The sequence below is a fragment of the Larus michahellis genome, chromosome 7 (genome assembly GCF_964199755.1).
Source record: "Larus michahellis chromosome 7, bLarMic1.1, whole genome shotgun sequence".
Lineage (NCBI taxonomy): Eukaryota > Metazoa > Chordata > Aves > Charadriiformes > Laridae > Larus > Larus michahellis.
In genome coordinates, this window is record NC_133902.1 from 7,214,035 (window position 1) to 7,236,410 (window position 22,376).

At 41.6% G+C, this 22,376-nt stretch overlaps 1 protein-coding gene across 1 annotated transcript in view; it reads right to left on the reverse strand.

Annotated features, from left to right (window-relative positions):
• Window positions 1-19,207, reverse strand: part of PPM1D (protein phosphatase, Mg2+/Mn2+ dependent 1D) — a 28,029-nt gene extending 8,822 nt beyond the window's left edge. The window contains exons 1-3 of the mRNA XM_074594827.1: window positions 18,580-19,207; window positions 12,110-12,338; window positions 9,513-9,637 (exon numbers count right to left, since the gene is read on the reverse strand). Coding sequence (XP_074450928.1) covers window positions 9,513-9,637; window positions 12,110-12,338; window positions 18,580-19,030 — 805 coding nt within the window. The 5' untranslated portion in view covers window positions 19,031-19,207. The remainder of the gene's footprint in view (window positions 1-9,512; window positions 9,638-12,109; window positions 12,339-18,579) is intronic.
• Between the last annotated feature and the right edge of the window lie 3,169 nt (window positions 19,208-22,376).

The following is a 22,376-nucleotide window of genomic DNA, read 5'->3' on the forward strand; positions in this document are numbered from 1 at the left end:
GAAATAAAGTAACATTATTATTTGCAAGCACAGACTATATCTTTCTGTGCAGAACTCATGGCTTTAAAAGTAGAAATTAATTAAAATGTCAGAGTAAAAGCATACAGAAGCTTAAGAACTCCAGTTTAAGGGTAAGGTTTTCTCAGGTTTTTCTTCTTTGCTTTTTGCTGGCTTCAGAAAGCATGCCTGTAGCCTTCTTACACATCCATCACCACCCTTTTAAAGATAATAAATAAGCTTTTTGTCTTCCTACTTCCTTCCATTAGCTTTGCCTTAAGCTATCAACCAGTTGAAAAGACTTTTCCAGAATCAGGAAAGGGAATACTTCAACTCAATTACTCCCGTTCACCACAGCAAGCACGGATGGTCCATCCTCATTAAAGCACCAATTCACCTCCACTGCAGCAGCAGCAGACAGAAACACATGCTTCTAATAAGTGCTAATTAAAAGCCGAGCCTGCTTGTATAGAGGTGCACTCTCCCTCCACAGACTCACAACAAAGCAAGCCAGCTGGCAACAAGATCAAAATAAATACTGTAACAGAAGAGCCGAGCTCGCTCCAGCGCAGCAATTATTGTGTACGAACTGCCACGAAAAGTCTTCGCGCGCTGAGAGCTCTTCACGTCGTGCCTGTCACGGACGCAGCAGGTAAAGTAAACAAGAGCTGGGGATCTTACAACAGCCACGTCTTGGAGTCAGTGGCAGCATCAATCTCCAACGTGCATAATGTTTTTATGCTTTTATTTGCTAGTTTGTTCACGCTCATTTGGGAGAAATGACAAATGTTATTCGCTGAATCACTTTTTTAATTAAAAATACTGTGGTGTAGGATAAAAATAACCTGATGCTATTTAATTTTGGTTCATCTACATACATGTCATCATGCCCATCTGCTGCCCTTCCTGAGAAAACAGCTGAGTAATAATCACACTGATTTCAGAGAACCTTTCTCCAAGAGGAAGGCAATAATCGGGAGTATCATATTGGTTATAAAGGGGACCCCACGGATCATGAACTTGCTGAAAGGCACGCAGAGATTCCGGGAACACACACGATGAACCCACACCTCACAAATCAGAGGGCAAACCCCTAAGCAGAGCCCATCCGTCCTGGGTGCCTTTGAAAGGCTTCCAGCCTGTGTCTCCCCTCCACAATGAGCACCCCAGGGTGTGGGCTGGACACAGGAATTAATCGCTGCCATGCCAAGCTATACCTGATAACAGTGGTCCACATCTTTGGTCAAATCCATGTGCAAATCTGCAACTAACCACATCTCCACAGTACTATCATTAACGGGGAGTGAGGGCAGAGAGAAAATTAGCTACCACAAGAATAAAGTAAATTTTCCTGAAAGCAAATGGTGGAGAGGAGCTAGACTAGTTCAAGGACTCGTAGCTTCAAAGACAAAGTTTATTAAACATGCTGCCTTCCTCCCCCCCCAAGAAAGGCAGGTATTGCTTTTCCAAAGGAGAAAACCCTTTTCCATCAGTGGTGACAGGATAAGGGAATGACTGAGACAAAGAGGCTCCAGCAAAGGCTTGTAGAACATCTCTTATCACACAGACAAAAGGACAAACTGATTCCTACTGCATTAGTGTCTAGAAGGGTAGTCAAACATTTAACTGGGGCTAATGACATTGAGCAAATTTTTACCAAAAAGGAAAGAAATAAACTAGTCAGATAATCCCTTTAGGTGTAGCATAAAGAGAAGTAAACAGAGGCAGGACATCCGGGAAGAATTTTAGGCAGCTCGGACAGACTGTGAACCCTGGAGTACCTAACCATTGGGAAACAGTGGAGGGAAAAGTTCGGCCGGGATTAGGAAATAAAAAGGTGTGTTTCAAGAACTGAAAGTGCGCCTACTTGCTAGGTCACCCGCTCTTGCAAGAATGTGAATAAAAATGTGCTTCACAGAGGATTCTGCCTGAGCCTATTCCATTCAGACCGGAACTTATTTCTTACACCCCCCAAAATGGACTCTTTCACATCATCTCCTGTAGCAGCACCTCTGTCAAAGCAGTATTCCGAGTTTGCAGTAAATGTACAGTAAGAACTGAATCCCCATCAGTTTTAAATTCACCTGTACTCATCTAGTCAAGCTCAAAAACGTGTAGGAAATACACAATAACTTATTTACAAAGTTGTACCATGGAACAGCACTAAAGCACAATCAGGTATTAAATGACCAACTCCAGAGAAGTCTGGAGCTACTGAAAGCTAAATGGAGCTTTAGATGTCACAAACTGAAAAAAATAAAGGTTTTGATCTTTGACTCAGGTAAAATTCCACCAAGTATATTTAATGCCTGAGGCACATAGAAAAATCCAGACTCTTCCTTCCTCATGCTAGAAGGAAACAACCGATTCTTATGATTGCCCTAAAGAAAAGAAAAAATTGCCTTCACCATTAATCTTTTGTCAGTCTACTCCCATAAACCCACAAACTGAGCCTAACCAAGCAGGCAAGTGCTCCTTGGTAGAACAGTACTGTGTAAAGAGTAAAGAGTACTTCACTTAAAAAATAATTCTCACAGGTCCTTCAACTCCAAGCCAGCAAGGGCCAACCTATGTCACTAGGGTGAGGCACTATTTTTTTCTTTTTCTTTTTTTTTTTTTTTCTTCCTCTAAAGGGCAGGGCACCACAGATTAAGTCAATGCTTTTTCGAGCTGCCGCATAGATAGAATACTCATGTCAGCTGTATATCTTTCTCTGGCCAGCTGGAGAGCACAGCGTCCACAGCGGCTGAGGAATATATGACAAACTTAGGAAGAGTCACCTTACATGGCAGCCCCTATTACCATTCTGAGAAGGAAAAAGGGAGAGCAAAGCAAGCCAGAAAGCAGAGTACACTTTTGCCTAAGCGTTTCAAAGTGCTCTGAAATCTTCAATTCTGTCCCAAAGCAAGCAGACAGACAAGTGAGCCTTTAGCAGCCTGGGAGGCCAAGATAGCAAGACGATGTGACACGCCAAAGGCTAGTATTACAGAACTGGAATGCCAGGTTCTCAGACTTCACTTTGTGAGCCATGCTATTTTTGTTCCAAATTAAAACCCAAACATTTACAAAACTTAACAATCTTGTTCTCTAAAAACTTACAGACCAGGAATATTCCTTTTGGTGTGAGGTTTGTATATTTCTTTTCCAAACCAAAAAAAAAAAAAAGTATTAATGTAGTTCCTTCCACATCTTGCAGAAAAATCATACCTGTTTCTTAGTCATGACTCGAAGTAGAATAATATACAGAGATCTACACAAAAATTACATTGCATCTTACAAAATGAAAAATAGATGTTTGAAATCATATACTAAAGGAGCAGGAAACTAATTTAGCTACCTATAAGAATATATCAAAATACGTAGTCTATCTTATCTGCTTACTATTACCTTTTAAAATACAAGGAAAAAAACAACCTCCTTGTAACTCAGCTGCTGCCAGGAAAGTAATTGAAGTTACAAACAGAAACACCCATCGTATAAGTAGACTGGACTGGATTAAGCCTAAAGCCTCTCATAGCAAAAGTATGTCCAGAAGTCATATAAATCAAGTCTTTCATTTATGTTTCTGCAGCATGCTGTTTCGAACACAAAAATATCTTTTGGTTTTAATAGAGGAAAGAAAAGTTTACTTTTATAAGTCAGTCCAAAACGAAAACCCAGTTTGATTAATCCCAGATCTTTTTAAATCAAAGTTTTATCTAAAAGGTCTGTTAGCACAAAGGGAAAACTTGCAGAACTTCCTTTTTTCACTGCCAATGAGGCAGCTCTGCTAGGAAGTGAGACAAATCTCAGCAAGGATACAGAAACCATTCAGGCTGAGCTGGGATGGAAAATGTTGTCACCAAAACTCATGGCAACCCAGTCCTACAGCCACAAGAGGGCATCTTCACAGCAGTCTAAAGATGAATGCAATGTCCCGTTCATACAACCCAGGAATGATTAAATTTAGACAGTTCAGTCTGAGAGACGGGGACAAAACTGAAGGTAGCTGCGATCAGAAGAGTTACACAAATAGCAGTTGGGACTTTAAAACTTTCACTGCTCCTTTAGGAGTACTTTTTTTAGTAGCTTCTTTTACATACTATTTCAGCCAAACCTGTTGAAAGAATGGCACTCTCAACACTATGTAGAAAAGGAAAGCACAGGCAAGAGAACATTATTTCAACAGCAAATTCAACAAATAATTGCATTTAAAATGAATGGTGAATTAAAAGCTGCTCATAAGGCAGTCTTCACCTTGACTGCTCATCTCTGCTTGTATGATAGCAAAATCACAGGTGAGAGAGAAAATAAGGTGTCTATCTAGGGCTATGCCAGAGCACACTGCATGAGAAAAGCCCGCAAAAACTGGTATGCAAAAACAGGGTAAAGAGCTAAAATGGCATGCAGAAAGCTACTCACAATTTCTGGCCTTCCAATTAAGACTACGGTGGAATTTCAAGCTTCAAAAGACAATCCTAGACAGCATTCGCTTAGCTGAAGACAAAGTGTAAAACAGAAGAATGCACTGACCAAACCTGGATAAAGTTCTACCTTTAGGAGCAAAATTTTATTATTGCTTTTCTACAATGGCAAAGAAGAGAGAACTAAAGGGGCACGCACAGGGACCTCCAGTCTGCCAAAGGCTGGGGGGGGGGGAAGTCCCAGACTTTCATTTGAGCTACACAGATCCATGCATGCCTTCACGTGATCCGTCTAACACAGATCTGCAAAGTAAAGTATGTACTCCGTTACGTATATTTTTTGTCTTGAGGGTGAAGAAAATTATACAAACTAGAGCAAGACTTCCCAAGGACAACGCTAGAAACCCAAACGCGCTTCAAGTTTGTCTGGTTTTATATAGATAAAATAAGAAAGTGATTATCAATAAAAGCTGGAAAATGCTGTATAACTTCAGTGTAACTTAGTAGCCTGTGCAATTCAATGTGATTGATCTTCAGGGTGGGACCCACAAAGGAGCAGGAACAGAGAACTACGAGCAAACACTGTGTAGCAACTGTGCCCATTCGATTTGGTAACTTTTTTTTTTTAATAGTTAAATGCACATAAAAAACCTAAACACTTAAACAGGAATCTACTTCGATAATTTGAGGTCAGCCATACCCTCTTTAGGGTTTCATGGCATGCATGTTCAGAGAGCTTCCCAAAACAATTCTGGCATGCAATAAGTTGCTGCGGAAAACAGCTTCCGTATCGCTGTCAGAGCCAACAGAGCAATACATTGAGCATTCACCGCCCTGGGACACAATTCCTTTTAGGGGTCAGCAGGAAATTCACCTTCTTATGAAAAGTCAAACCTGTATGGTGGAGGCCACTCCACCTAAGATATGGGGGTGAGTCTATGATATTTCTACATAAAACACAGGGGAAAGATACTTCCATGTTGCCACCTGAATGAGTGGTTTAACTAACCGGTTCTTGGTACAGGTTTCATCATTCATTAATTTAAGAAAAAACACGATACACCAAACAGCTACAATACTGTGAGGTAATCGCTTACTCCATAACCCTTTTGACAGCTGCAGATCTTGGCTGGGTATTAATTCCCAAGAAAAGGGGAGGAGGAGGGAAAAAAGTCCATAGAAGATTTACTAGATTTAAACCTGAACTAATTTACCAACAAGAGAGATCTCATGTAATTTAAAAAACAATCAAGACCCCCTTCTGCCACCACATGTTATGAGTCAACTTGATCAGGCTGGGGGACAGCTGGGGATATGAACTTAAATAGAAACTTAAGAAAACTACAATGAGTTTAAGTTACACTTACAGTCAACCTACAAAGCTCGGTGATTAATCACACCATTTGTCTACTTGTTTCTACATTCTGTTCTTGTTTCAAGTTATCTTATGGTAGTAAGGTATTCAGAGCTCAGACCGTAGCTTCTCTGTACTTCCCCTACTTTGTATACCATCTTTGAAAGTCATACACACGGCCAGATTTTACTACAAAATTGAGTTTCCAAAGATTAAAACTGTTCATTCTGTTTTTCCACAATGGTTTAACACAGGGGAACTAAACACACATCATCTTGTACACTTATAGCCTTGTGCTTGTCATCCCAGAAAACAGGTCTAAGTTAATGTATTTAGATAGATGGCATAGCTGAAATGTAACCTTTCTGCTAGCATGTATCTGGCTGTTATCATCATCATTAACGTCAGCTCATGCCGGTGGAAATATCACGTAGTTCCTCCTTCAGTTTTCCTCATCTGCATACACAGAGCAGGTTCTCAGCATTCTTTCCCCAAGACACACACAGGTAAGCATGCACACAGGAGTCTACAACGCCTTCCCAAGTGCCACATAGAGTGACTGTCTCCACACAGAGACAGTAACTAATATATGATGCAATGACACACACGGGCTCTTCAAAACACACAAGCAAGTAACACGATGGCTTGTTGCCCCTGAGCGTCTGCTCTACAGTATCCAACAATTTGCACACACGGAGCCTTGCTTTATGCAAGGGGATTCAAGTAATCTGCGTTACCTCACACCTGTTTTAGGGACAGCCATAAAAAATGGACAGTTACCATGAAACTCTGGGTGCCAGGAAACTTACTCAAGTGATTACACTGTAAGGAAACAAAATGCTCTTCTGATCAGAACAGGTAGCAAGTCCCAAGGGGAACAATTCTGAGACTGCACAGGATTCCTAAGTATCTATTACAAGGCAAACTGGTATAAAGAAAGATGTTTTTCATTGCCCAGAAAAGGTTATCAGAAGTAGCTATGCTTAAAATGCAGAATACTCTGCTACAGTTTAAAATATTTCATTAGAAGACTTAAAACTTGTATATGGTACAAGTACCATACAGATACTTTACAGAGACAGTATGAAGCCTAAATATTTCTGACTTCTTATGGGGCTATAAATAAATTAAACATTACTTAAATGCAACTACTGTTGGAAGAAGCAGTGGTAATAAAAAGCGCATACCACAAATGCTTATTTTAGGGCAGAAAGACACTGTAGAAAATCAGAACAGTAAAGGGAATGTCAACGGAATTCATCTGGCCAGAAGGACTTCTATTGCACCAGTATCCTTTCTGCTGTCCAAATATCTGGCCAACAAAATACTTTTCCACAGTGTTTTATTCCTGCTATTTCTAAAACCTCCGCTGTCCTCCTTACAACGAGCGCTAGACTTGAGGACTGGATGAGATGACATCAACATATTTTACAGTGTTGTAAGAGGAAGACAAACTTTTTTTTTAAAAAAAAAAAACCACCTATGTTCTAAATTTTAGGGGTTTTAATCAGATAATCTTCCCACTTTAAAGATAGTAAATTCACAACTCTAGGTTTCTCTCCACAGTGCAGAGTGTCGAGAGACTCTTGCTCTCCTGCTAAAAATTACTGTCTGATTATTATCCAGTCTGGGATCTGTATGGGATTTCTATCAAGAATAACAACAGAGTTTGGACTTAGCAAAAAGAATCACTGTGCTAGATCTTGGTAGGATTGACTGGACTATTGGTAACCAGTATATGTCAACACTGACAGTTATTACGCTGCTTGCAGAGGCTCCAACGCAGCAGTGCTGTGCCAACCAGGGTAGCAATCTGGGAGCCAGCCAAGAGGTCGAGCAGGCCTCAACAGCATGAATGCGAACGGCTTTAGTCGTGGTAGGTCTTTTGTGAGCAGCGTAAGGGGCATGCTGGCCTCAGAAAGAAGTTAAATCCTGTTTCCAAACTGTGAGCGTCTGTGCACCATCTGGGTCCTACAGAGCGAAGCAGCTGCGTTCCTTTTTCCAGGAGGTTTGTCATACCTCCTTAGAAGGGGATATGAAGAGCCTACAGAGGCTGCTTGCGCAGGCAAACACCAGAACACTGTCACGTTGTAAACCTGTTTTTCTCCGCGATTTGAAGATGTCAAAGCCCTCTTTTAAGCTTTCAAACCTGTTAACTTTTGAAACGAAGAATTGTTAAAAGCTAGGTGTTCTCATTTCTTGGACCTGAAACTCTCCAGTAATCTTCTTCATCCACATAACGGGAAAGAATGCAATAGGGGCCTAACAGACACATCATTCCTTGAATTCCCATCTGCACACAAAACCTAGCCAAATCCTTTTGTTCAACTTGCTGAGAGGAATCGGATCAAAAGTCATCGAGCTATTTAGACAAACAACAAACTTGCAATCATAGGAATTAAAAGATTCATCAAAATTAAGCATATGCTTTTTGTAATGAGGAACGCGTGCCCTTCTGCAGAAAAGGGGAAAAAAGAGGGATGTGTTGTTCAGTGGATAAACATCTCTGTTTGCTGGTCATCTATTAACTCCAAAGGATTTATTCAAACTCTCGAGTCGGTTTCACTAATCATAAAATAAGCATCTATCTTGCCTAAAATATGACATGTAATAAAGACTTGTGAGATAGAAAAATGTCCATAAAATTAAAATTTTATTTTTAGCCACCTGTGAATCCTTCCTTGATATAAAGCTATCTTTTATAAAGTTAGTTATCACTGCAGAATTCTTAATACTGGACAAATCCATGTGAAACCGATATCACTGCCTTTGAAATGAGACACAGTTATGCCATGCAATTATCAAGACGACCACGGTCCCAGGAACAGACTGTCCCCATGACACACTGCCAGCTGATCTAGGAACACTGACAACACTATCACGTAACTGTCAAGCTTGCCAAGAAGGAATTAAGTCACAGGACAGTTTTCACAGGTAAAACTACGATACCACATTTCCATAAAAATCAAACCTATACTGGCTATATCTGGATAGAGAGTTCTCCACCGGGACAAAAGGAGAAAAGTAAGAAACAAAATGCAGATTTTAATTCTGCAATGAAATTTGAGGAAAAAAAAACATGACCAGAAACCACTAACGCTCATGGGCAAGAGGTATCCAAAGATTGAATTATGAAGTACTTTCCAAAAGCCATTCATAACAAGTTTGTAAGTACTGTAATATGTCCTCTGAATGGTGCTCCTCAAAGATAGTTTCCCATTACTAATACTCTTGCAAAGGCAAGCTATAGATAAAACAGACTTGACTTTCATCCCTTTGTTCATTGTATGCTAAGTCTTGAAAGAAAACAGATTCACCACAAAAGGAAGACCCAAGTAATTCGTATGCTATGCAGCAAAACTTACTTTTACCACCACCTAGTCAAAAATTACAGTCCTATTTTTTCAGTAAGAGACAAATGTGCTCTCCATCTTGGAGACACATACTGCTTTGTATGTCTTCATTTGCAAGAAAAATGAAGTACCATCCTTTTAAGGCTGACATTTAAAGTCCTGCATGTTGTTGGGCAAGTCCTTCACTCACCAATGACACCTTCCACAGCTTTATTTGAAAAATGAAATCTATATTGTATTAAAAATACCGTAAGAAGGCCCAGACTTTCAGAACGCCTCGTAAGCCAGGCACATGAGTAAATCCCTCTAAACGATATATTTTGGCAAACAGAGTAGAATTCAGTTCTGGTGGCCAGAACTGAGTTCACAGCGGTGTCTCGCTTTGCGAACATGAGCATGACTTACCAAGCGCCCTAGCAACTGCCAGGAACGGAATCTGGTCGATGACGGTGCTGCGGCGCACAGGGCCATTGTGAGTCAGGCGGGGTCTCTTCCAAACGACACGATTCACTCCTGACTTGTTGATCACACTAAAACCATCAGAAAGAGGCAGGGGTTAAAAAGGAATAGAAATGAAAACATGAAAATTAGCTTCAGTGACACAAAACCAGTTAAATATGCAAACATGGAGTCAATAATGAGAGCACCCTCAGGAAAGTCCACAGCACAATTAAGTATTTCAAAACACACGGTATCACTTAGATTAGTTTCATTCCATATTAAGCCAAAGCAAAAAGTGAGAGATGAAGGGCAGAAGAAAAGAAAAAGCAGGAGAATGACGACTGGAAGAAATTCTGTCTGGCCGCAATAACCAGATGTAAGACTGTCTTTTAATGTATTGGAGAAAAAGCAAAACTGAATTTGCTTTCCTCAGATGAGGACCATCAACATCAACTCACTCTGGGGGAAATATCATGTAGTTCCTCCTCCATCTGCCAAAGTTTGGCAGTGAAGAGCAGCACAGTACAGTTAAAAAAAAAAAGACCAACCAAAAAACAAAAGGAAACAGAACAGCTTTCTGTAGGGATTTCCTTAATGGTGCACCAACACCAGGCAGAAATAAAAGAGGAATTGTTCATAGTTGCTATCTGCTGAAAGCAGAAGATAGGAAGAAACAGCTCTCCATTTGAATGCTGACACCTGCTCTAAGGCACTGAGCACTGGTTTTAGTTCTCACAGATGGCACTAGAAGGGTCAAAGGAGAAGCTACAGAGCAAGTAAATGGGCCAGCTGTTACTGGGCAGGGGAGGCACAGAAAAAAGAACAGCGAGAGCATCGGCCATCAAGCAAGAAAAGGCAATGGAACAAGGAACTAGCAAAGCTTGGTCCCAACCAAGTTAAGAACTAGATACTTAAAAGCTAGCTTTTATCCAAGAACAGCCATTGGTAATTAGAAACTGAGAAGCTCTGGAACAGCCTCAAGATTCCTCATACTGAAGCTATTCAAGATTCACTTCCTGAGACTTCAAAGGCCTTAACAACAAGGGCATGTTTAGCTCCATCCTTTCGCATGCACAGTGCGGCAAAGTCAAAAACACCACATCCTAAAATCTATCTCATCCGCTTGTAGAACTAATGACCACACAAAGCTAACTTCAGGCATTATCTGAAAGAAGACCTCATCCCACACTCAGAGACTGTTACTAGAAAAATACCATTTTTAATGAAAGATTCAATTATGCTCTCCTATTAACTTTTCCTAATTTGCTCTCATGAAAGAGAAGACATTAATAAGCAGAGTCGCACGGTTCCACCTCACTCCTACCATTTGCCTCACAATAGCCTGCAACAGCCAGCCTGGGAAAAACAGAAGGAGCACCGGTAAAAATAAAAATTGAAAAAAAATACATAGATTTTTAACCATTCCTTTTGATACAAAGATCCAGGGAACGCTTCTTTGACGCTTCAGAGACTTTCAAACTCTGAGATAAAAAACTTGGAAACCTACACGTTTACAAGTACCAACCTAGCAAAACTGCAAGTTACCCTTTCTGAAAAGCTACCATCCCCAATACAGCTAACTGATCAACTTCCACCTGCTAGAGATACAAATATCTGAAGGTTAATGAGCTGACAGGGTTCTCGTATGAATGATGTCAACAGGAAAACCTTCAGTGATCTCTGCCTCTGAACTGCTAAGAGAAGGAAACTGTGCCCATCCATCTGGTGCGGTACTGTAGAACGAAAGAACAGAGAGCTCCTGTGAAGCTGCGCCAAATGCGAGCCCTGAGGTTTGTCTCAAAACATTAGTGCCATCTGACAAACCTGCCTGCTTTCCTCCTCAGTCACAGGGAACACGCATCAACTACAACTCGGAGATGTTCTAACATCTGCCAGCTCCTGACAGCGAAGAAATTCCTAATGTTGATACGCATTAAAATGAGGTATTCTAACATTTAAAGTGTATATTTAATAACAGCAAATACAGTATCTTGTTTCAAATCTAGTTTTTTTTTTATGTTTCTTAAACAGAAGCTTTGAAGGGCCTACTCAACAGCTGCCAGCGTCACCTCAGGAACAATGCAGAATGCATGAGAAATTATAGAGCATTTTGTGTCAAAACTGCTGTGTTTCCACCATTTGACAAAACAGATCTTCCAGACCCCATATCATTACCTATATGGAAAGGCAATTTTTTTCCCCTCAGATTTTAATGAAGAATAGGTCAAAAAGCAGCATCCCCACTTTCAAAGTTTTCAGTGAACATTTAGAATTGTAACCGTGCTTTAGCTGCATGGGAATCCACCCGGAAATTTAAATTTTGTTCATACCATAACCACTAGCAAAAAGCACAACAGCGTAACAATGGATCACTATAACTTAGTCCCCAACAAGCTAGGAAAAAAAACAGAGCATAGGTAGGGAAAGAATGTAAATAAGACTATGAGATTCACCAGCTTGCTTGCCCCCCCTAAAACAAGCAAGCTTAAGGTAGTTCAGTCAGAAAAACACAAACAGCACCCAGAGATCAAACCTGAAGTAGAAAACACAGAGACAGTTACCTGCCCCCAAGGCCTTCAATTCTCTCCCTTTCTTTGGGAAGTTCTGGCTTGTGGTCCTGCGTCACCTCCACAGCTCTCACAAAGTCGTCTTTGGGGTCATCCTGGACTCCGAGCACCACTCCTGAATCGCCAACATGAGCAACGTACATCTTTGACCCGCGGATAATTACCACGCTGGCAGTAGTTCCCGACGTGCTTGGGAGACCTGTCATGGTCTTCGGCCACTCTGCTGCAATGAGGAAAAAAGCAAATAAAAATACCTTTGTTTTTAATTCTGTGGACCTGGTAATGTTTTGAAGATCAAAATGAAAAGTGTGGCACAGAGGCTCGCGTAATGTCACAACTCAGTGTGTGCTTAACTATAGCGTGGCCAGGCAAAGCAGAGCCCTCGGGTCCCCTTTACTTTCATAACATCACTCCCCTAGCTACAACGTAAATTGGCACATATATGTAAAGCCACTATCAAAGCACCGAGATAGGATTCAAGAAACCGTCTCCTCTGGTTTAATAGTCCAAGCATCACTAGAAGAACATGGGGGAAGATGTACTCCTTGAGCATCAATCAAGCGTTTTGTTAAGATCTACTGTTCACTTCCCTGTCTGAACAGGTAGAAACGTTACAAATTAGGTTATTTTGTCTGGGCATTTGACTGTGAATCAGGTTGTCTCAACATTTGTGATCCCCTCAGAAGGAAAGAAAATGCTTTTTTACTTTTATATGCTGAACAACATTTTAAGGTAAATAACAGTGCAACTGTTTTATTCACATTTCCTTTTGGAGGACTGAATAATGCAGACTATTTAAGTATGCTATCCCATAACCCAACGTCAAGTCTTCTGCAAAAGATACCCCTTGAATTCAGAACAATAAAATACCTATAACGAGCATGAACTGCGTATGGTTGGGGAAATCTTCTTTCCCAACTGCTTTTCCCTCAAAACACTTGTGTTAATTTCCTATTACAGTACTCTCCCCATTTATGTCCAATCCAAATTTCTCTCATGCCTTTTATTTTCTTATCTACTTTTATGTCTACACACCCAAGTCCATCTTCTTCCAAAACACCACAAAATGATTGAGACAACATCCCAATTAAGAAAGATCAGCCATAACAGTCCTCCTCCCTACTTCAGCGCCCTCAGAAGACAGAGCTGGAGTTCCCAGTTATCGCTTGATTTTAACTGTCAACAGCAACCTCATGTTTCTTCTTCACCGCACCCACTCATGTCTTCAGACAAACTCAGAAGGGAGACTCATCTCCTTGTCACATTCTATCTTCTGCACTTCACAAGTCACGCTCACGCAGTACAACATAAAAATTCCACTGTGTTACCCATTGTGTTTGCAGGAAATACCCAAGCCAGACTGCCAAAGTACTATATTATTTATTTTCCTATGGCACAACAAACACACAAGAGAAAACCAAAACACAATTAGGCCTTCCCCTCAGTGAAAACAGGTATTTTAAACTTCAAAAGTTTTAAGCACAAGCAAAAGATTAGGTACTTAAGTTCTAGCGGCACTGAAAAATGTTCAGATGCCCAAGGCAAGAAAGAGAATACATGGAAGACCGTGCTGAACGGGAAACAGAATTATACAGACAGTTTGAGAATAAAAGCTGCAATTCCTCATTGTTAGCTACTGAGATGTCCAGTATAATTTAAACATTTAAGTTCTAACACAGAGTTCTAGCTTTGTGTTCTAAATACCCAAATACACTTTCTCCCTAGGAGTAGCTTTATTTCAAGAACACAAACATTCAACGAGCTTATTGGAAGTACTTTGTCTGGCAATTTTAACTGTGGATATTAAACCTAACACATTCCAAATGGAAAGCAAATGAGGGAGGAAGCCAAGTGGTAATGAGGACTTCAACCATGCACTTAACAGAAAACAAGCTGCAACTAACGAGTTTGTGTCAGTGTAACAACCCTTCAATAGCCATAAAATACATTAGAGAGTCAAATCAGTCTTTATGGGAAACAAAGAGCACAGAGTGAAATCACCCACTTACACGTAAAAGAATGATATGGCAGCCTCAGATTTTAGGCTCCAATAGAACCAGAAATTAGATCTGCCTATCAGCAAGGCATTTCACTTTATGCCTTGCTCCTCTTTAGAGATAAGTATTATACAAAGGATAGCGTATTCCTTTCTTTACAGATTGTGTCTCATCAGAAATTAACAAAAGTGTCAGAACTCCTGACTTTTCTTCTGAGCTCAAGTATTAAAATTGAAGTCAATTACACAACTCCTCCACATATCAGGAGCATGTTTTTAATCAGTCCTGTAACTTAAGCAATAGGACATCTTTCTAAAAGAATTTTTCCCTCTACTTGAAAAGCACTACCTTCACTCAGTTTGTAACTTTGAGTTTGTAAACTCAACCCATTTTGCAGCTGGCATATCAGCCAGCAAACTGAAGTTGTCACCTGCTGCCTAGGACAGGAAGTATGAAGCGTTTTGCATCATGAAATCTGACTTGGTTGCATCTTTTCTTTCCCTTTCCTTTCATTTGGAAAAATAAACATTTGAGTGCAAACTATATGGAACCCCTAAAAACATATACATACGCAGAGGATACTATGATCAAGAAAGTTTTTTTTACTTGCTGACTTCTTTTCCTACATGCCACCATGACCCAGCAAAACTCACCAAATGCTATTTTTAAAGCCTATTCTTGTTACCTTGTTCTTTGTCCTGTATTTAGATGCAAGATACAAGACAAAATATTATTTCGACTTTAAAAAAGCACCTACGTTTCTTTTATAAGATACCACAATAGTCCAAATGATTAGGCATGATCAAAAGGCATTTTCTCCTCTAACAAATTAACTCAGAATATATACTAATTAAGAGTAGCAGCGCATTAAACTCTTCCTTTGGTAGAAACATCGGCTGCAGTTGCCATTCTTATTTAAATACACACATAACACTCCCTACCTGCCCACACCAGCTCCAACAGAAACACAAGCTTTTTCTTAAGCACGCAACTGGCATTAGTAACATCCCTTCAAAGTAACAATATTAAATGCCATCCACTTTTGAGTTTAGACCTTCAGTGCATCCAGAGCAAATTATTGCCCATTTTTCACACCGCCAATTGACAAATTAAAAGAAATCCTAAAATTACAACAAAGCTCTCGAAACAAAATTCACACTTCAAAGATATACCTGAAACCCCAAACAGTATGTCTGTTAAACCAAAATATGGATCCTACACCTGGATACCACATCCGTAACAGAAGAAAAAAAATATTCTGCCACAGTCTAAAAAGCAAATTCTCTTATGATGGCTGGAGTGTGATCTGAAACACACAGACTGCTCCAAAACACGTTTGTGCAAATTCTGCTCCTGTTTATTTTTGAGAATGATTCAGAATTGTCCTGGGAATCGAAAACTGCCAAATACATTTCATTTTTATTTCATGTTTTTACATACACTAAGTCAAGCTACAATACCTCATTTCAAATTAGTTTAATTCTAAAATTCTTATTAAACTTTCAAAAAATAAATGCTATACGAACTTTTAACACAGCAAGAGGCCCTAAAAATTTTACACTATCCTGAAAATCTGCATTGCCTCAAACAGTCTAGGTCTTTTTCAGATCAGAATACATACATAAACGCTTAAACATTTCTAAGAACAATCTTGAAATTATGACTGCAGTAAAAATTACAAAAACGCTTGTTATTACATAAGAGATGAAAATATTATTTGACTTTTATTGCTTCAATTAAATTTAACGGGAAGAGTTATAACCAAAGCAGAAGTATGCAACTCTCTCTAAATTGTAACTAGTAATGCTGAAAAATGTTTCTGATATCATCAAGCTAAACACAAACATTTTGAAACAAGCTCTTGGCTACACAAATAACGTGTTACCAAAGAAACATAAACCTATGCAATCCTCAGTAAAGTCACATCAAAATCTGGGACCTCCTGATAATGCTTCTTGTAAACAACCTTCCTGCCACTGCCAGTTGTAGAAACAGGCTTCAAAGTAAGAACTTTTACTCCAGAAGCTCTTTAGTAGACAGATAATTTTATTACTATATAAGTAATCGCAAAGTTATCAGCAAAGAAAACGAGGTATTTTTCTGTTTTACTTTTTCTGGTACTCTCATCATCAATGTGTTTCCTGTCTATCATAGGAGATGGGCACTGGGATGACCCCACAGTTTCCAAGAACTAACAACAGAGCAGCTGAGAATGGGATTCTCTTCCAATGGCCATCAACTGGAAGCAATAAAGACTTTGTCCTTTACACCAAAAATCCAAACCATTCTCCCACCCCCATTTCGAGATACCAAAATACCCAGTCTCACCTTCATGTCCATAGTGTCACCAATACAGTTAAAGATCTAGTTTACATATGATGATATGCAAAATTATTCACTCTAAGTAAAATCTGCACTGGGATTCCGTAACACAGCATGAGAAGTTATAAACTAGCTATAGTAAAGCTTTTGTCCCATAAAACTCTAGCTGTTACGCACACGCAGAAGGAATCAGTAAGACCAAACACCCTACGTAGAATTTTACTATATAGTCTACCTAAAACTGTCATCAAATGCTCATAGCCAGGGATATGTTTTTTCTCACAACAACTTAAATTGGTTCCACAACCGACATACTATTTGCTAAACACTCATGACTAAAAGAGCATTTCCTGTACTCTGTCACTTCACCCCACCTCTCTTCATTTTGCAGTCACACATAGTTACAGAGACAAAAGACAGAGAGGCATACTAACTAAACTCCCTATCCTTCTGCCCCATACCATCTTCCCCTGTTCACACGTCTTTCTCCTTATCACACACGTCTGCAGCCCGGGAGATCATGTTCCACTCCCCACTTGCTCACCAGCATCAAGGTTGCGGTCAAGTTCCGGTGCTTCTAAAATTCAGACCCCTTCTTTTCTGTCCAATCTCGCCATTCCTTCCTCCGTATCTTTTCAAGTACCTGACATTTGTACAACTTCTCTATTTTGGTATTCGAGAAAAAGGAAAAAGAAAATGAAACTGTTTTGACACTATAATCCCCCCCGCAACGAATCACTTCGTTGAAACCCCACAGTACTCAAAGTGCAATTCTTGCTTTCTATGTTTGCCTCCCAAGCCCACCTGTCACTATCACTACCTATGTTTTTGATCCAATTTTACTGTGTTATCCTCCTGCCTTCCTGTCTTCACTTGCTGTTCACTGTTCTTATATTTTCTTTTTCTGGGGCTTCTGAATATATAAGCGCATACCTAACACACACACTTTACACATTATACATAAACAACAAGCATACTCTAACTAAGCCACAACCTTTAGCTTACCAGGAAAAAAACCCAAACCCTTTCAGAAACACAGTTCTGCAGTTTCACTAGATCTCGGGGAGAAGGAACAGTGCAAGAATGATTACTGTCACCTGTCTTGTCACCCTTCTCTCCTTTACCCTTACCTATTTAGGACCCCAACTTCTATCCTATTGCAATTAAGCAATCAATCTTGCAGTTAAGCAACGAATCTATACAATCTTCAGGATACAAAGTGTGTTTTCTCTTTTGGCAGTTATGCTGCATATTCCCTAATGCTCAAACGATAAAACGAGCAAACAATTATCCTTTATAAAACAGCCACATTTTGAATCCTTCCATCAGGACTCTATAGAAACAGTTGGAATCAAGGCACAGTTAGGGGAAAAACACAGTCACAGACCATTTAAGGTTGCCAAAATTACTTTTTTTTTTTCCCCCCCCTTTTCACGATACTCTGGACAAGGGAAATCTAAGGGGGTATTCCATGCAGTTCCCCAAGGCAACCAAGATGAAGACCTCCCGCTAAATCGAATTTGGAGATGGGACTTGTAACAGCCTCAAAACAAACCGCAAGCTCTACAGTCACACCATCTTCAGCTGCGTAGCACTATCGTTCTACGTTGTGTCCTCACCCTCTGATTCTATCTTTTCTCCCACAGTTTGCTCTCCAGTTTTTCTTGTTTTACCGAATTACTTGATTCAACATCTCAGATCACATCGCGCTTTTTGCTCTCCTCGCTGTTCCCCGCACACAGATGGCAGCGATGCTACCAGATCCTAAAGCAGAGATGGAGGGAGGCTTCCAAGCACGCAACTCACAATAGTGCGGAGGGGGGGCGGGCGGGGGCTGAAAAAGGCGGCTAAAAGCGGGACGTCCCACACTCGGGGACACCGGCATCTGGGGAAAGGGACCGACCGGCACCTGGGGGTGATGTCAGGGGTGGGCAGGCGGATCTGCTGTCCCCTTAGCTCTCACTGCAGGGCCCTGCAGAAAGCAGAACAGGAACCCAAGGGAGAGGCACGGACAGGCGCGGCGGCCGGGCGGAAAGGCCGCGGGCCGTCAGGGCTACCGGATCGCCCGGCGGGGACGGAGGCGGGAGGGGACGGGGGCCCGACGGAGCGGGGGCGGCTGGAAGGCGCCCATCGCCTCTAACTTACGCAGCTTCTTCCACATGGCCCGGTGGCAAGCGATGAAGCCCTTGCGCAGGGCCGCGCACACCTCGGCCGGCTCCGCCGAGCCGAAGCCCTTCTGCTTCTTGATGAAGCCCCACAGGTTCTCCCGGGCGAACTGGGCCGCCTCCCGGCCGCCGTGCCCGTCGCACACGGCGAAGAAGGCCACGGAGCGGCGCGGCCGCCGGCCGGAGCCGGGGCCGGGCGGCGGCGCTCCCTCCTCCGGCGCCCGCGGGCTCCCTCCCCTCCGCCGGCTGCTCTCGGCGAGGGGCTCGGAGACGCGCGGGCCTCCGGTCGCCGCTCCGCCTTTGTGCGGGGGACCGCGCTCCGCCTCGACCGGCGGCTCGGGCTCCACCACGATCTGGGTCACGTCCTCCATGTATTTCCTGCCGCCCTGGTCGGAGTACACGCTCACCCCCAGCGAGTACAACCCCTCCATGGAGGGACGGGGAACGGGGCGGGGGGGGAAGGCTCGGCGCGGCGGCGCCCGCCGCTCCCCGCCTGCGATGACTCCCCGCCCGCCGCCGCGGACTATTGTTGATGTCGGCGGCGCCGCTCGGGCATGTCCGCGTCGCCCGCCCCCAACAAACCCCGCCGGAACGGCCGCCGGGCGCGCCGCCTTCCGCGCCGCAGCGCCCCCTGCCGCGTCCCCGCCCGCCGGACCCCGCCGCGGCGGAAGGGGCGGCCGCGGGCACCACGGCGCCCCCTGTCGCCGGCAACGCAGGCAGCTCCCGCCGCAGAGCGGGGGCGTGCTGTCACGATAGGGCGGCCCCTCCACGAGAAGGGCCGGCCACCCCCACGACAGGGCCCGCCCCGCCCCTCCAGGAATCCCAGCACCTTCCTCCCGGCCCGAACTGCCCGCTTCCCCGCTCGGACGATAAGGATTCCCGGCGGTGATTTCCCCGGGGGACACGCCGATGCGCTGTTTACGCTCGCGACTACTGAGGACGTTCCCCGCATACTGGAGGGGTGTGTGCATTTCATTTTTATAGCCGAAATTCTACCCATTGCTTTATTTGCTACCTACCACCACTTCCAACTCCCCAGGCCCCTTCCCGCTACGAGCTCAAAACAGCTAAAAACCATTAGCGACTTTTGCAAAAATACTTCCACTGTCCGCAAAACAGAGATAGTTGCTTGGCTGAAGTACTCCAAGTACTTTGGATTTCCTGCCGTTAACCACATTAAAGTCAACAGTATTTAAAAAATAAGAAATATATCAACAAAGCCTTGAATTTCTAGAGCGCCTAGGGATGTGAAAACCTGTTACAAACATTAATGAATTAATCCACACTAATCCAATAAAATAACTATCCCTGCCTATTTTACAGGTGCTTATACCATCAGATCAATCAGCAGCCAGATTTAGAATTAAGAAATCTTGCTTTAAAAATCTGTCCCCGTTAAGTTTCCTAAGAGAGTATTTTATACCAGCACATTTGCCGCATATACGCTGAGATGTGTGCTTTTAAGGTGCATAAAGGAGACAAAGACTAATTTGAGCTTTATACAATCCAAAATACCACAACATATCCCTATTTCCCTTCTAATTTACATACAGAGCACAGCATGTCAATTGCCAAGCCTGCAGCAGATCCGCTGCTATCCACATCAGGGAACATAAAAGGGGGTGAATAGCTTATTTTCAATTACTTTTTAATACAAAGTAGCCAGAAAACAAGTAAAACTACTTGAAACGATTGGCAAAAAAAAAATACGACAAAATAATATTGGCAGATCTATGTCATCATAGGGGCAACTAAAGTCTATCACTTCCAAAAAGTACAATATCCCTATTTCATAGCTGAATAAGTGGAGCCAGCAGTGTCATTATGTACAGATTATTACCATTCAGTGTAGGTAATACTTTCCTAAACAATTTGGAGTGGAAAATCATAGGCTACTTCAGGAACAGAGCAAACAGACTGACTCCTAGCCCTCCCTATGCTTCATGTAAACATATTCTCGGTAGTCTGGCATTTGTAAAAAAGTTAAGGAAATAAAGGGGAAAAAAATAATCAGATATGATGGAAGAAACTCCCGTTCAAACTCCAAGGCATTTCTGTCTCCTTTTTATGTCCAAGTATCACTTTTGCATTTTCAAGTGGAATAAAGTACCTCATTTTGGTCAATACTAACTTTTACAATCAAGAAAATAGCACCATGTATAAGTCATACCTACAGTCCCAAATTTAATCAAATTACAGTACATTAAAGATGTTTTTGTGTGCAACAATTACATCCCCAAAACTGCCGTTGGAAAACAAAAGTGCTTCAAGATTTACTGGGCACACAACCAACAGATCCTCCAGCAACTAAAACCATATTTCCTAATTTTCTCCTGAAGTCCTTGAGCTCATAAGAAACTTCAGTTCAACTAAACCAGATGCTTTCAGGAATAGGAACACGTATATAAAAAAAATAAAGATACAGGGAGAAAAACCTTTAAATAAAGACAAAGTTTGATGGAGAGTACCACTGCAGTTTCCACACTTCAGGACCTAAGTAACAGGCAATAATCGAAGGGCAATTTAGCATTTTTCACACACCTCTCACTTGCATATAAAAATAGGGAGTGCTTTTCTTGGTTTTTATACTTAAAGGAATCAAATGCTAAGTGGAAACTGCCCATTGTCCTGCAGCTGTTTCAGACACAGAGGTTAGATTAAATGGCTCATCAAAATTAAAAGTCTTTATATAAGAAGAGTTACTATCATTTAACATAAAACGTTTCTCAACCAAATACAATCAGATATTTACTTGACCTCGATGATAGCTTATTCTCATTTTGGCTGACGGTTATTGAAATAAATCCATTTCAGAGCGGCTGTACAGGCATTATTACTGCGTGGTCTGGTTCAACTAATTTGAACCATTTCTCAAAATTAAAGGCCACAATTTCTTTCATGGATGAAAAGTTTTTATTTTTTCTTTTAACTGTAGTTTAAAAATATTTCTCAAATAGATTTAAGCTAAATTAAATTACTCACATTTTGAAAAAAAAAAGAATGACCCCATCTTTAGCCAAAATAGATTAAGCAGATGTAGTTTAAACCCAGATGACTCTGTTAGGTTAGCTGACATCGGAAAAAAAGTGACAAGACTTCCATGAATTACTCTAATGTTTGCTAACACATCATGCAGTCTGTTAGATATAACCATCAGTGATCACACAAGGGTACCTTTGAGGATTACCTATCCACAGGCTCAAAGACTGAAAAACAAAAAGAAGAAAAAGAAATACACAAAGGGGAACAAGATGCATAAGGTCACCTGCCTGGAGCTCAAATGCCGCAGAAAAGGGAGGTACATTGTAGCAGAGAGAGAAGAAAGCCTTGTGCACCAATGCACTACATCGCTCCTCAAACGACACCTCCTGTGAATCTGAAATTAAACATTTTATAGGCCTACACTCAACCAAGTGAATAAACAAGTCTATCTTCTCAGCAGGAGTGGCAGGGAAGAAGGCTCACACAGATGCTAACATTTTTCACAGCAGCACTCCCTTCCCTCAACTGCACCAGGCAATAAAAAGAACTGAGACAGGTACATTCATCTTCATTCCACATCACAAGCCAGTGCAGGGTGCCCGGCATCCTGCCCTCTCTTTTCTAGTAGCATGCTTTATTTAAAGTTACACAAAGTTATATTTTGTAAAAGCCGTGATTAATTTTGTCTGACAGATGAAAAATACAAAATTATTTATCAATAGCCCAGAAATATAAAAAGCTCATAACCTGGGCACAAACTTATCAATCACAGAACAGCAGAAAGCAGCACTGCCC